General features: G+C 39.0%; 1 protein-coding gene across 1 annotated transcript in view; it reads left to right on the top strand.

Annotated features, from left to right (window-relative positions):
• ZPBP (zona pellucida binding protein) overlaps nt 1–7,799 on the top strand; it is a 30,821-nt gene extending 23,022 nt beyond the window's left edge. Inside the window, exons 7-8 of the mRNA XM_063301959.1 lie at nt 353–530; nt 7,626–7,799. Of these exons, the coding sequence (XP_063158029.1) occupies nt 353–530; nt 7,626–7,720 (273 nt within the window). The 3' untranslated portion in view covers nt 7,721–7,799. The remainder of the gene's footprint in view (nt 1–352; nt 531–7,625) is intronic.
• The last annotated feature ends 7,769 nt before the right edge of the window (nt 7,800–15,568 follow it).

The following is a 15,568-nucleotide window of genomic DNA, read 5'->3' as shown; positions in this document are numbered from 1 at the left end:
TTCTAGCTCAGCACCTTAACCACTTCTTTGACATCCTTTCAGGTATTTGAAGAGTGCTATTATATATCTCTCCCCCACCCCCAGTCATCTTTACTCAAGGGTTAACAAACACAATTCCTTTAATCTTTTTTCTTAAAATTTAGTATTTAGTCCCCTGAACCAGCATGTCATGGTCATTCTCTAGTCATGTATAAGAATGCTTATTCATTGCATATTGTGCTAAATATATTAGCCAAGGATAAGCACTGAGTTAATGTTATTGATATATTCTGTATTTTTTATTTTTATCCAGCAAGTAAGAAAAATGCTGATTTTTATCTTTCCCAAGAAAGTTAATTTCTGTTTACTTCAGGCAAAAGACCTAATAGAGAAATTTTTTAGCCAACAAGTTGAAGTTCTTGGGAAAAGAACAGCACCGCTACCTGAAATATACTACATTGAAGGCACTCTGCAAATGGTGTGGGTTAATCGCTGTTTTCCAGGCTATGGAATTAATTCTCTACTACATCCAGACTGCCCTAATTGTTGTGGTAGGTTGGAAGTATAACTCTTTTCTGGATTATAAATCCAAATTACTAGATTTTTAGAAAGACTTACCTGGTTAACTTTTTATTACAACCGTATCAGTAGGTTTACTGCTTGTGACAATTTTAGTTAATATTTCTTATGGTTTGGTTGCACAGTTCAAGGTGAATATCTTGAAATGGAATGTAGCTACAAATGAGTAGGTTACTATGATAGAGTAACATGTTGGTATTTCTTCATTGGGACTCATAGGGATGGAATCTGTGCTAGTATAACAACTCAAAACAAAATGTTCCAGAGTGAAGTCTTTTTGCTGGGAGCCATTTCCATGCTATATAATACCAGCCACACCAGATGACTTGTGACTGCCATTATGGTAATACATTGGTTTGTTCCTCTCTTTTCTAGAATAGGTGATCATTACTCCAAAGGATTGGAGTAAAGAGTTTTTAGGGCTGCCTTTTGGAAGTGCTGCCTCTGTGAAAGCAAAGTTTAAAAAACTACTCCTTGTGCTTTCTTAGGTCTGTTGTGGAGTTCTGCTCTCAATAACCAGGCATTCTGCAATCACTTTATATTCTTTCAGGTGTCTCCCTTGTACCAAAGGGAGAAAGCTTGATATATTGGCTTAAAACTGTATGTGCCTGCTGTCTCATCTCTGAATCACAAATTATCAGGTCTGCTTGGTTAAGGGTGAGTCCTTCTTGTGGGGAAGAAGCTTGCCCTTTTTCTTCTTACAAGCAACAGAATATTAAAGTTTTTAATGCCAAAACTGCAGTATTGCAAAGCATCAGTTTAATACTGCTTGCCACTCTGCAAATTGTGTTCCTAATCTGTTGCAAGCTCATCTGCTTTGAGATAGCACACTTGACTCCACTCCACAGATCTTACAGTATAGTCTCAGTGTAGAATTGAAAACTTGCTGTTTCAGGAAGATAGGCTCTTCAGCTCTAAAATTGGTGATATGATAGATTATGAGTAAATCCTCTGTTTTGGAGCCAAGCACATGGGCCTTACCCAGCAACACTTGCACTCTTTTGGAGATGGACTAGCAATCCAGTTAATCCTATTGCTGATCATTCCAGATATCTAGATAGTGGACTCTGTCCTATTCCTGTGGGATCAGGGGCAGAGTTTCTTTTATGTGAGAGAAACTATTAGAATATATAGTTAGGTCCTTTTGATAATAGCCTTTGGCTATTGTTTAGAATTCATTTTCATCCCTCTTTTGAGAGTTGACTCCACCTCTTTCCACTCTCTCAAGTGAGGTAAAATTATTGTGTCAAGTATGTCTCTAGTTTTTGTTTTAGGTTTTCACCATGCCAAGAACAGTGGCCTCCAGCCTGCCTTGAATTTCCAAGATCAGTACATTATCATCCGTTTTAAAATTTCAAATTGTCTCATCTGAATCTTTGATACTTTTAGAGTGTTCTCTGCCTGATCTTGATATATAAAATGCGCTGCTTCTTTGAGCTAAAATCTGCAGATTCTGTTGCTTTATGGCAGAATTGAGTGCGGATTCCCTGTCATGTAACAGAATTTCAGAAATGGGTGATTGGTATTACTCATTAGTGCTATGATTTGGTGAAACACCCTTGTCCTGTCCTTATGAGATACTCAGTTCAGATAGTGGCTTTGTTAGCCTTATTTTGAGTAATATGCTTCTTTTGTACATTTGCTGGGCTGCAACCTTCAAATTTAATCAGATGTCATTGCCTCCAATTGTGATGTCAGCAGGATGTAGTCTTTATGCAATAGTGTCCTCAGTACTCTCCTAGACTACCTACTTTCATGGTGAGTGTGGATTCATTTATATGAATCTTACAGTCTAAAATGAGAAAGCTACGTATTTCACTTCAGCTGTGTTTCTTCAAGTATGAATAACTTTATTGATTAGTCAAACGACCATATCAAGAAGTTGGACATCAGCCACTACAAGATATAAAATATAAAATATGATACCATAAAACAGATAAAATACAGTACAGTAAGATAAAATATACTATGGTAAGATAAAATACAATAAAATACAGTAGGATAAAATAGAGTCAAAATTGTAAGATAAAAATGCAAAATATAATAAAATGAGTAATAAAATACAGAAACAATGTGAGTTTAAATGAATTCATCACCTTTACATGCCACCCCAATGTGTTCTATAAATTGCGATCTTAGTTGGACAGCCCTAACTAGAAACTTAACAGTTCTATTGACCACATACATATTTGTGCCCTGGAGGAAGTAATGTAGTCTTTTGTTATGGTCCCAGTATGTGGTTCTATCAATGTCTGAAGGTACTGAGCCCTTGGTGGGGCATATAGTTGGCAGTTAAATAGGACATGTACAATGTCCTCTACTTCGGATGCTCCACAAACACATGTCCTTTCAAGGTAAGGCACTTGGTGGAATCATCCATATTTGACCATAGAATCTAGCTGCTCAGATCTTGCTCTAGTTAGAGCTATCCTATGGTATTGAGTCAGACCCAGTGTCAGATATTTTTCTAACTGAAAGGACAGTTTATTCTTGGTCAGCCATTTCGAAGCCCTATTGTGTGCAAGCGACTCAATGTCTGTTTGGGCATTAACATCCAAGACTCTTCGTTTGAGTATTGCCTTGGCCTGATCTCCGGCAGAAATTAAATATTGTGATGAAAAGCCAAGGAATGCGATAGCTTGGAGGAATTGATTGATCCATGTGGTGGGTTGAGGTGTGCCCATCTGTTCTTCAAGGCACATTTTTGGTAGTCTATCATGTTCCATTGGGAGAATCCTCCACCAGTGGTTGAAGACTTTGGTTACTGATAGACTATAAATGGAATGGGTGCCTGTCTCAGCTCTTACTGCTGCTGCGGGTGTATTCCTGTCAGTCCCCAGAATGGTCCTTAAAAAGTGTGCTTGATTTTGTTCAAGTAAGGAGGCCTTTGATAGGCCCCACAGTTTGGCACCATATGTTAACACTGGTGCAATTTTTGCCTTGTGGACCTTCAAGATGGAGTGCAGAGAGCAAGGGTGGTTGTAACTAAGAAGTTTAATTAGCATTTTTGAACTTGCTGTGGCCTTTGTAGAACTTTGCTTGTAATGATTAACCCATGATCATCTTTGAATTCAGAGAATATGTTTGTCCTCTTGTTTGGGCTGAAGGTCAGAATCTTGGGTTAAATCCACTGTGGTGGTTATTGGATTGAGTAGTTGAGAGGAGATCTTCCCTTTTATATGACATACTGTGGCATGGGCAGGGCTTCTACCAAACAGTCTTAAGTTCTGGAATATTTCAAACCTCAACTAGAACCCCTTTGCGTGCATTCATAGATGAGTACTAGAATACCCACTGGTAAATAACCTTGGAAAGTTGGAATGTGCACTATACAAATAAAATACAGAAATTATGATCTTATCTATTATGTAAGTATGCAGAACAGTTGCTGCTCCATGGCTAAATCTTAGTAAAACTACCTTGAGTCTCTTAGACTGAAGCCTTCCTCAGTTAATGTTAAGTATGTTTTTGCCAGTAAACACAGAGTGCTTGGTAATGGATTTTGTCATAAATGCATCAAGCCTTTAGACAATAAAACATTTTCAGTGGTACTTGGGATATTTTCTTCTTTCTCTCTCTCTGGATTTCGGTGCCTAACCTTTACTTTTTGCTAATGAAATAGTATAATTCAACACTGGTTATTATGCAAAGTTGATTGTGATGGAGTAAGTTTGAACAAATGATATAAAAGAAGAATCACAGCTCTATCATTATGCTGATTGACTAAGTAAAATTTTGGAGTGTGAATGAAAAAAAAATGTTCTTTTGGGGGGATTAAGGATTTATGTCTTATTCCAAAACTCATGGGAGTAGGCATTTATTTTATCAAATTTTATCCAGTATAGGTAGGCTTCTAGGCTGCTGGTACAGCCATCTTGGGTTAACTAGGTGCACTGAAGCAGAGTCTATTGTGAAAGAGACTTTAAAATATGCTTTCATTTTTTATGTTTTGAAAGGGGGAATGGAAGTAGCATTACTCTATAAAGAATAATTATAGAATATATATTGTTCTAGTTCTGAAAACGGGAATCAGCAAATGTCACAAGACACAAGTGCTTGTTTTAGTACAGTAAAAGATTTGTGAAGTATGAAATGGCATGCCAGGCATTCATAAAATATATGAGGTAGGATATTTTGTGATGTCAGGTTGAAACAGTGTCAAGGAACTTTATGGTCCTGTAAGGCTCTTGAGTTGCAATTGTTCATTGTATAAAGAAATATTTGTTTCTAGCATAGATCTCAATAAGTACCAGTTTACCTACTCAGACTTTTGTTTATAGCTTGCTTTCACCTAGGAGACTAAAATTACAGTACGCAATTAATTTGTCGCAGTATTAAATTTTGATGTATGCTAGTGTGCAAAATTTTTAGGCAGGTGTGAAAAATGCTGCATAAAGTAAGAATGCTTTCAAAAAGCATCCTGTGGATGTCGGCTGCCTCAAATCCTTCTGTCTCTTCATGTAATCCCAGAAAGACTCTATGATGTTGAGATCAGGGCTCTGTGGGGGCCAAATCATCACTTCCAGGACTCCTTGTTCTTCTTTACGCTGAAGATAGTTCTCAATGACATTGGCTGTATGTTTGGGGTCGTTGTCCTGCTGCAGAATAAATTTAGGGCCAATCACATGCTTCCCCAAATTTATTCTGCAGCAGGACAATGACCCTGCTGCAGAATAATGGTATGGCATGATGGATAAGTATCTGCCTGTATTTCTCAGATTTGGTCAGGATCAATGGTGTTGATCCTGACCAAAATCTCCAACTCGATTTGCAGAAATGCAGCCCCAAACTTGCAAGGAACGTCTACCTTGCTTCACTGTTGCCTGCAGACACTCCTTATTGTACTGCTTTCCAGCTCTTCGGCAAACGAACTGCTTCCTGTGACAGCCAAATATTTTAAATTTTGACTCACCAGTCCAGAGCACCTGCTGCCATTTTTCTGCACTCAAGTTCCTATGTTTTTGTGCATAGTTGAGTCACTTAGCCTTGTTTCCACGTCAGAGGTATGGCTTTTTGGCCACAATTCTTCCATGAAGACCACTTCTGGCCAGACTTCTCCGGACAGTAGATGGGTATACCTTGGTCCCACTGGTTTCTGCCAGTTCTCTGCTGATGGCACTGCTGAACATCTTCCAGTGTCGAAGGGAAGTAAGCATGATGTGTCTTTCATCTGCTGCATTAAGTTTCCATGGCTGACCACTGCATCTGCGGTCCTCAACGTTGCCCGTTTCTTTGTGCTTCTTCAAAAGAGCTTGAACAGCACATCTTGAAACCATAGTCTGCTTTGAAATTTTTGCCTGGGAGAGACCTTGCTGATGCAGTATAACTACCTTGTGTCTTGTTGCTGTGCTCAGTCTTGCCATGGTGGATGACTTGTGACATGAAACTGTCCTCCACAACCTCACCTTAGTAGCAGAGTTTGGCTGTTCCTCACCCAGTTTTAAGCCTCCTACACAGCTGTTTCTGTTTCAGTAAATGACTGTGTTTCAACCTACATATGAAATTGATGATCATTAGCACCTGCTTCCTATAATTTGTTAATCATACACCTGACTCTAATCCTACAAGATCCCTGACTTTGTGCAAGTGTACAAAGTGTGCAAGTGTAAGAATTGATGCTGTTTTGAAGGCAAAGGGTGATCACACCACATATTGATTTGATTTAGATTTTTCTTCTGTTTGCTCACTTTGCATTTTGTAAATTGATAAACATAAACTACAATATATATTTTTGAAAGCATTCTTACTTTACAGCATTTTTTCACACCTGCCTAAAACTTTTGCACAGTACTGTAGTATCCTTTAAATATTTACAATGACTACTTGGGATCAGTTAATGTTCAACAGTCTTGGTTTAAGAAACCAAGAGTGATGAATTTGAGTATGAACACTATGCCTGCACCTCCTCTTCCTCCAAGATTAAACCATAGTTTTCTGGTATGGACATAAGTAGAAATTGTTAATAATTTCCTGAAGTCTTCAGTTCTGGTACATGAGAGAAGTGTGTGTGTGGGGGGGGGGGAGGGGGAATCAGCTGACAAACGTTTCATTCCCAGTCTAATAAATCATGATTAAGCTGAAAGGGCTGTATCTGAACAAATCTTTTTTTAAGTTGAAAAGACAGTTGAAGCATATCCAGAAAAAAAGACAGATAAACAGGAGTGCAGATTAGTATATTGTGATTACAAATGATCCAAAATTGTTATTTCTATTCTTGTCTTGGTTTGGTGCTTTGTTGTTAAAAAGCATTTTTCCTTTCAGTGCATTTTTTCTTCCGCCTTTAAATTTGCCATTGTTAAAATACAAAAAAATGGGCTTTAGAATAAGATGTGGATGAGTCTCCCAAACTTGAATTTTTCTGACTACCAGGAAGAATGCAAACTCTCAGTTTTTAGCATATAGAGCATACTCAAGAAGATCCTAGGCTTGGAAGCAAATGAACAATGCAGACCCTGAGCTTGTCTTACCACATTTGCTAAAGTTCATTGACGTTGTTAGAGACATCAGTCAAAGACCCAGTTTTAATGCTTTTGCTTGTAAGAGTTGTTGAAAATACATCCACATAACAAACCAAGCCAACTATAATGATAAATAGTACATCCATAATATTATGAGATTAATATTTCAGTTTGGTACCAGTTGGGAAACATTTATCTGAGGTTACACAGTACAAAAAAAAATACAGAAGAAACACAATACCAGATGTTCTGTTCCTGTAATTATTCATACTCAGTCCCAGAGTGGAAGGTAAATCCCAAAGAGAATATGATGGGATGGGACAGAAAAGTTAGCTACATGCACTGTGTTGCTAATGGAGTCTTCTCAAAGTTCTGTTCAGCTATGATGGTCCTATTTATTTTATTTTTTTCTTAAAGAATTGTTGTATGTTGAAACCCCACTTTAGAAGATAAAATCCCATGTAGACTGGACTTGTTAAAAAATCTTGAAGCAATTAACTGTTAATTGGCTTTAAAATTAGAATCTTCATTTGTTTACAGCAAATTGTAATGCATTTCATAACATTTTATTATTTTTGTTTTGTTTTGTTTTGCCTTCTTTTGCTATAGTGGTTTGCAGTCCAGGATCATTCAACCCTCACGAAGGAACTCATTGTCTTCAGTGCAACAGAAGTCTGGCATATGGAACCAAACATTGTTACTAGAATGTCAGCATAATCCTTTTGCTATATGTAGTAACATTCATGTACTTTATAACTTTGTAATCCAAATAAAAGGATTTTTCAAAAAAATCTGAGATTTATATTACATTATGAAAAATACTATTTGATCATTGGCAGACAAAATTGTTATATTCCCCTGGCAGTTTCGGCATACCATTACATTTTAGCTCCAAATACCTTTGGTCTTAGGAAATTTAACACCATAGGTAGGAATCAAGACAACATAATACAGGAATCATCTTCATTTTCTCATACTCTTGTGGCGTACAGATATTGTTAGATCCTGAGTCAGTACCGTGTGAGGAGAAAATGAGTTGTTCCATACTTCCGTTAAGATGATTTTGCTTTTCAGTGTAAAATTATTAAATAACACTATGTAAGAAAAAGTAAGCAATACTCATTACATTAGATTAATCTGTTAAGCAAGGTTTCCACTGATTTTGTTTCTGCTACAACTTAAAATATAATAGAAACCAGCCCCCTTCCAATTGACATAAATGGAAAACCTCATTCACCACTCTTTTAGAAATGTTTCTCATATTCTCCTTTTGGGTGTTTAGAGGTTCGGAGCATATCTGGTAAGAAAACCATCTGAGCTCTTACGCATTTATCAGTTACTGTCTTACAAAAGTAATTTTGTCGCTGGCCTTCATTTTATCCTGTTCTATCAGTGATGTGGTATTTTGATTGGATGATTCTTCTCTATAGTTATTAAAATAGAAAATTGTAACTTGACACTTTTAAACTCATTGTGCTTTCTCAATATCAAGTTGCTCACAAATAACCTTACTGGTTCTTTTTCAAGTTGGATAATGCCCACATTGCCAAAATGTTCTTCTACCCATAAGCACTATGCCAAACTTCCAGGTGATACATAGTGAGCTTAAGAAAGGCTGTCCAGTAGAGTCATTTAAGCTGACTGCCTTCTGTTCACTCATTTCCTATATCTAGGACTGCATACTAACTGCACGCTGAATGAGAGTTACAGAATAAAGGAGGACTTCTCTAGAACTACAATGAATACAATAAACATGCATATTGACCTTTATTCTCAAAATATGAGCCAACCACGTGTATATATTACATGCACACTATCAGTAATCTTAACTAGATTTCTGTGGTATATAAATGAACAACACAAAATAAAGGACAGTATAATTGCATCATATTAAAGCAGTAGGAGAAAAAAATAGGCCCATAATCTTTATTTTTAACTTTGAACTGTATACCACTTAGTTATGTAAACCAGTATAGAAGCATGGGTGCCTGCAGAGGCAGGCTGGCTTTCATCCAGATGATGCAACATCACACTGTGCGTACGATGCAAATAGAAAAGGGGCAGGGCTTGCTTTCAGCATTCTGCTCCCCCCTGTTCCCCCCACTTGATGCTGCAGTTCAGTGACACAACTGAAATTACAAGATACAGCATGAGTGGCTATACATTTTCAAACCCAAGTTGACTTTTAAAAATGTTTTTAGTAAGATACCCTGGACGATGTTACCAGAAGGCATGGGTTAAACACAACTAAGAGGATTGCACTCTCCCTTTCCTCTCTAATCAAGGCAATTAATACTACATTAATCCCCAAGCAGATGGAAATCCTACAGCACAGTCTAAAAAGCTGATTTCTCTAGCTGTACTGCCAAGCTCTGTTCTAATGTTTCACCAAAAAGGGGATATGGGTAAGTGGTTGATAGTTATCTAGTACTCTTCATTATTTTGAATGCCTGAATAAATTCTGTTAGTGAGGAAGAACATCATTTAGGAGCAAAGTAGACCTGTGTTGGGTTCTCAGTATTACAGAGTCATCTTTCTTGTGGCTATCTAACTCACTTCATTTGGTGAAGGGATCTAGGGAACATTTACATATTTTAATGATAGGGTCTGGGAAGCTAGAATTGGTGATGAAACCTGGCTTGAAAAGTTGAAACCAGTAGTTTGAAGTAAGTCCATACATGCGATGGTACACAACACGCCATTAGGATAAAATGAATTTATCCTGCAGGGCTGGTTAACAGTTCAGCTGCTCTATTTTCAAACTGTTTTCAAACCTTCAAATCAATCTCAAAGGCTGTTGTTTCCAATAATAATTTTGAATTAGGGAGTGCTCTTCTAGTTTGCACCTTTAGAAGGAGTGAATATCTATTTGAAGAGCAACATTTACAATGAACATGAAAATTTTCAGATTGACATGAGTGGAATTGCACAAAAATAGCTGTACTCTTGTGTAATCACTTTAAAAACTGAAGTAAGTGTTGGTTTGGCAATGTGTGTAGATTCATTTCTGAAATTACTGGGCATGTGCAGAGAGAAGTTTGCTTTTCCATGTAAGCTGCATGGGCAATCCGGGATGCTTTTTCTAGATTTTTTTCTTCTGGAAACTTAAGAAGGCATCTTCAACAATTTCAGTCTTCATCTGTGTTTATGGATACTGACTGACTGACTGATTTTACAAGTAAGTACACCTTCTCAAAATGATTCTGGATAATGTACAAAACCATAAAATTATACCCTTAAAACAACCGAACCCATCCATTCCCTTACATAAAAATGAAGATGATAATGCCTGCCCTGGCACCACTGGATCAAGTGGGCCACTTTAAAAAACATTCTTCGGTACCTTCTGGAAAGCCAAAAGGAAACAGGCCAAATGCACTTATGGAATATTCCACAATATTGGGCAGTCAGAAAAGGCCTGTCTTCTGGTCCATGCCCCTTTCACAGAGATGAGACCTTAAGCACTTTCTAGGTGGTCTCACAGGACTGGTAGAATAATTTTGTATAAGGCAGCCCACAATGTAACGTGGCACCACAATATTTTATGAAATGGTGGATGAAGCTTTTTCTAGGAAAGAGATGGATGCCTAAAAGGGTTGGCATACTCTACCATGGTCATTATATTCAGGGTGTATGGTCCACAAAGGAGTCCTAGTTAAATATCAGTTTGCTGGAACATAGAGCCATTTCTCAGCCTTCTTGACAGTTTTTTCATCTGCTGGAAGATTTTCACATTCTTACAAGGACAGATAATATGGCAATAAAAGTATACTTCAACAGATAGGAATCAAATTTCAGTTCCTGATGAAAGAGTCCATTAACATACATATGTAGGACAGATGGCAATGGCCATATTTGAGCTGGCACTTTCAGGAGGGGAACAAATGACACTTCCAGTGACAGGAAAGTTATAAGCCTAATTGATAAATGAAAGCCAACTTATTAGTAATAAAATTAATAAACTTAGGTTATAAGTCTAAGTGACTAATTAAAAATAAACACATTCCTGGCTCCAGATGGTATTCATCTGAGAGATCCTAAAGCTGAAATGGGAAATTGCTGAACTAACAAGAATAGGCAACTTTTTCTTAAAATCAGCATCTGCTCCTGACTGGGAAATGGCCAATGCAACTCCCCATCCCCTCCCTTTTTTTTTTTTAAAGGGGGAGATTCAGGTTAATACAGGCTAGTTAATGATATCTGTAAGGGTAAAATTATGAAAAGCATTGTTAAAAAGAAAATAAGCCAAACTCCAGTTATCAAGTCCACTGGTTCTGCATGATTTTCCCAGAATCTTGCCACAATAAAGGAAAGAATTACTGTGAGTGGCAAAAGTAGTGAGTTGGGATGCTCACTGTTGATTAACTAGGCTGGACTTAACTTCCAGTCTGTCCGGTTGGGTAGAACTCCCTTGAAATTCTTGGTTCTAAGAGGGCTCAAAAGAATAGAGAAAGTGCTTGGGAGCATAGTTTGTAACCAGAGCACTAGGGAAACTCACAAGTGGGACAGGAAGGAAATAGCCCACTTCTACTAATTCCTTCCCCACAGCCCCACTGCTAATACCAGTTAGTTAAATTTTATTATAAAATATCCAATAAAAGTGTATGCATCAACATAGTTCTTAAAAGGATCAAAAGATATAGAAACTTATAAATGCTAAACAAGGAAAACTTTCCCATGGTGCAATACACCTAAATCGTGTAATCACATCAATGAGTAACAGGATAGCAGAAATTCAGACTCTAATTAAGTAATGTTTCTTGCCTTTTACTCTGAAGTTATAGGCTGTGGCCCAGAAATCAAGTCACCTAGTAAGTAAGAACTCTAGCATCTAGCAGCAGACTTTTGGGAGGTAATGTACAGCCATCAAGATCAGTAGCAATTGATAATCCTCTCCTCTATGGCCTTCAGTTCTGCTTCAGGGATGTAGAGAAGTTTTCTGGCCTGCCTTTTGACTGAAAACTGAGGATCTGAAATATGGATGTATTGGATTATTCTAGGTGAGGGATGGTACAAAACAAAACACACTTTCCATTTGTGCAACCCTCAATCTATAAATAACGTGCCCTGCTCTTTTGTGATGCTGGATTTTAATTCAGGAAAAACAGATCTCTTCTGGAAGGTTTCTCTTTGTAACATTAAATGATTTTGCCCAGACTTGGGAGTACACGAATTCTGTCAAAGAAATGAATTCAACTTACAACATAGCCAAAGAACTTAACAAAAAAGCTTGGACATCTCAAAGAGGGGGGTGAATAGTCTATCAATTCCCCGCAACAGTGCCTCCAGAAAATCAAAGACCTAAAAATAGAAGATGAAATCATAGTTTCAATGTCACAGCACTCTTCACATCCATAGATCCAGAACTAGCAAAAGAATGCATGTCAGCAGTACTACAAAAGACACCCAACCTAGCCAAATGCACTAAGATGGAAATACCCAGAATCATGGACTTCATCAACCTCTGCCTCACTACCTACTTTCAGTATGATGGACAGCTATACCAACCAATCAGAGGAACTCCCATGGGATCACCACTCTCAGGACTCATAGCAGAGACTGTAATGCAGCATCTAGAAGCTATGGCACTCCCACACATACAACTGAAAGTATGGATCTGGTATGTAGACAACACCTTTGTCATAATAAAAAAGGAACAACTACAGAAGACACATGAAACAATCGACAACATCTTCAGAGGAATAAAATTCAAAAGAAAACAACAGCACACTACTCTTCCTGGATATCCTCATCAGCAGAGGAAACAATGGCAAATTAGAAATGCAAGTCTGTTGAAAAACAATGCACACTAAGTGCTCCATTACCAAAGTGACAACACAACCTCCCACAAGAAGAGTTGTGTAAGAACATTATTCAAAAGAGCACAAACATTTTAGCAACCAGGAACACCAGAAAAAGAAAACATCAGAAAAAGAAAACAGAGAACATCTTCCAACAAAATTGATACCCATGCAATTTCATCACAAAGTGCCTGATTGCTCAACCCACTACAGCACAACCAACAAAAGCTATGAAAAGGCTAATAGTACCATACATCAAAAACATATCAGAAACAACCATCAGAACAGACTATTACAACCACAAGGCATCACTGTAGCATGCAAACCAACTAATGCCATCCAAAGCATCTTAAGTAACCCAAAAGACCCAGTAGACCAAGAAGAAAAAACAGGAGTTATCTACAACGTACAGTATAAGGACTGTAACAGCCACTGTGTAGGACAGACAGGCAGAAGACTAGCAGAGCACATCCATGAACACCAAGTAGCAGTCAGAAGACACAATGAGAACTCCTTAATCTCACAATACATGGACAGACTGTCAGGATTGTGCATCCTGCCATGGTGCCTGGCGCCAAGAAGAAACATCCTATCATGGGCATAAATGGGGGAACCTCCTGTGAAGCCACCAAAGCAGGAAGTAGGGAGCAATTGGTGAAAACCGCCAAACCTGTAGGGTGGGTGTGAATGCACACAGAAAGATTTTAGCTAAACGCGAGGCTGCAGTGATCAAAGGACTGCGGTGCGAAATTCAGCACCAAGGACAGATCAAAGGGAGAAATTGCCGGCTTCAATGGCTGAGGCTGGGCAAGATCTGAAGCCCGCAAGGGAAAGAGAGGGTGGGGGAACTCACGACTCGCTGATGGAGAGGGGGAAATCCTGGCAATTTAAGCCGCCAGCTGTGGGGCTTTCTTTAATCTTTGAAGTGTAATGGATCGCTGGCTCTAATAAAGATTCCTTCATATTCCTAAGTGACTTGTGTGAGGAGTTCTAATTTAATAGCCAAAGGATCGGGGCATCACACAGACTCAACCACAATTTCAACTGGGAAACTGTGAGGATCCTAGACCAAGCCAAATCCAAAAACGCGAGGGAATTCCTGGAAGCTTGGCATTCAGACAATCAGCCACCATTAGACACATAGAAATAAACCATATTTATGCACCATTCAAAAGAGACAACAAAAAGCTAAGAAGGAAACAAAAAGACCAGAACACATCCTGTCCAGCAACCAACACACAGATAAGCAGGGATTAACGACAAACGATCAAGCAGAAGACAATATCCTAATCAAGGAACTACCAAGGAGAAAACCACACCCCCACCAGCACTCGCAGGGCATGCTACTGTATATAGGTAGTCCTCTACTTACAACCATTTGTTCAGCAACCATTCAGAGTTACAACAGTGATGAATGAAGGGACTTACGACCAGTCCCCAAAGTTAGGCCATTGTAATGCCTACACGGTCACGTGATTGTGATCTGGGTGCTTTGCAACCCATTCGCACTTATGACCAGTTGCCAAGCACCCCACAATCACATTATTGCCATTTGCAACCTTCCTTGCCAGCTTCCCCAGAAAGTCATGGGGAAGCTGTCAGGGAACGTTGCAAGTCACTGGAATAAGTCTCCCCCACTCACGCACCCTCCCCGCCCTTCTACGCTTGTGCTGGCCACTCACGCACCCCCATGCACCCTTCCCAACCCATGTGGTGCCTCTCGTGCGCCCCCGCACATCCCCATACACCCTTCCCGACCTGTGTGGTGCCTCTTGCACATACCCTTGCACCGTCACTACACCCCTTGCACTCTCCTCCACTCAGCAGCAGCCACTTGCAACTTCCTGCTGGCTTCCCCACTGACTTTGATTGTGGGAAGCTGTCAGGCCCAGCTCAAGAATGACAAAGAATCAGTCTGTTCAAACTTCAGTTCTTTATTTGCTCACACTGTATAGACAGAATCTTTCCAGACTAAAGCTACTCTACCTAACCTAAGGGGAAATAACCTGGGAGAACTCTAGGGCAGGGCTATTCTGAACCTCTTAGCTTTCCCATCATTGCTTCCTGGACTGTGCCTCCTCTTATTGCTACCCCTCCTTGGAATGTACTCCCTCCTTCCTGAGAACCAGCGCCAGTGCCAAAATCCACCACAGAAGCTGGTAGGAAGTTGCCTTGCGTAACTTATGGGATTCAGTTAATGATGGCAACCAGGACTGCTGTCGCTAAGTGATGCAGCTGTGTTTTTATTTGTTTGTTTGTTTGTTTTTACAACCACATTGATTAGTGACAGAAATTCTGGTCCCAATTGCTGTCGTAAGTTGAGGACTACCTGTATAAACAAAGAGCAAACTCCACATTCACTAGCATTCATGATGTTACCTAGTTGGGTGATGAAATATCTGTAAGCGAACTACCAAGCTCAGAGAGCACCAAGGACTCCACAGTTCAACCCTGAGCTACATACTGTATATATTCTCTTCCACTGAAATGAATTCAGCTTTGAAAATCATCCCACTCATATTTTTCCTTTTCTCTATTCTTTTACTAAAAAGTGGTTGGAATCAAGCCACTGACATGCAGTCTGATCCATTTTTTTTTTACCCCTGCTTCCTGGGCAGCGAAAGGTTTAGAACACCTGCGTAACAGGAAAGACCCCAGGGGACCCGCTTTCTTAACACCCCACACTATGCTATAAGCATTATAGAAGCATGTTAATAGGCAGGGAAACATGTCAAAAGAGCATCAGTGCTG

This window comes from Candoia aspera, chromosome 4 (assembly GCF_035149785.1).
Source record: "Candoia aspera isolate rCanAsp1 chromosome 4, rCanAsp1.hap2, whole genome shotgun sequence".
Lineage (NCBI taxonomy): Eukaryota > Metazoa > Chordata > Lepidosauria > Squamata > Boidae > Candoia > Candoia aspera.
The sequence above is the reverse complement of the archived record's forward strand: the minus strand, read 5'-3'. Positions and strand labels throughout refer to the sequence as shown.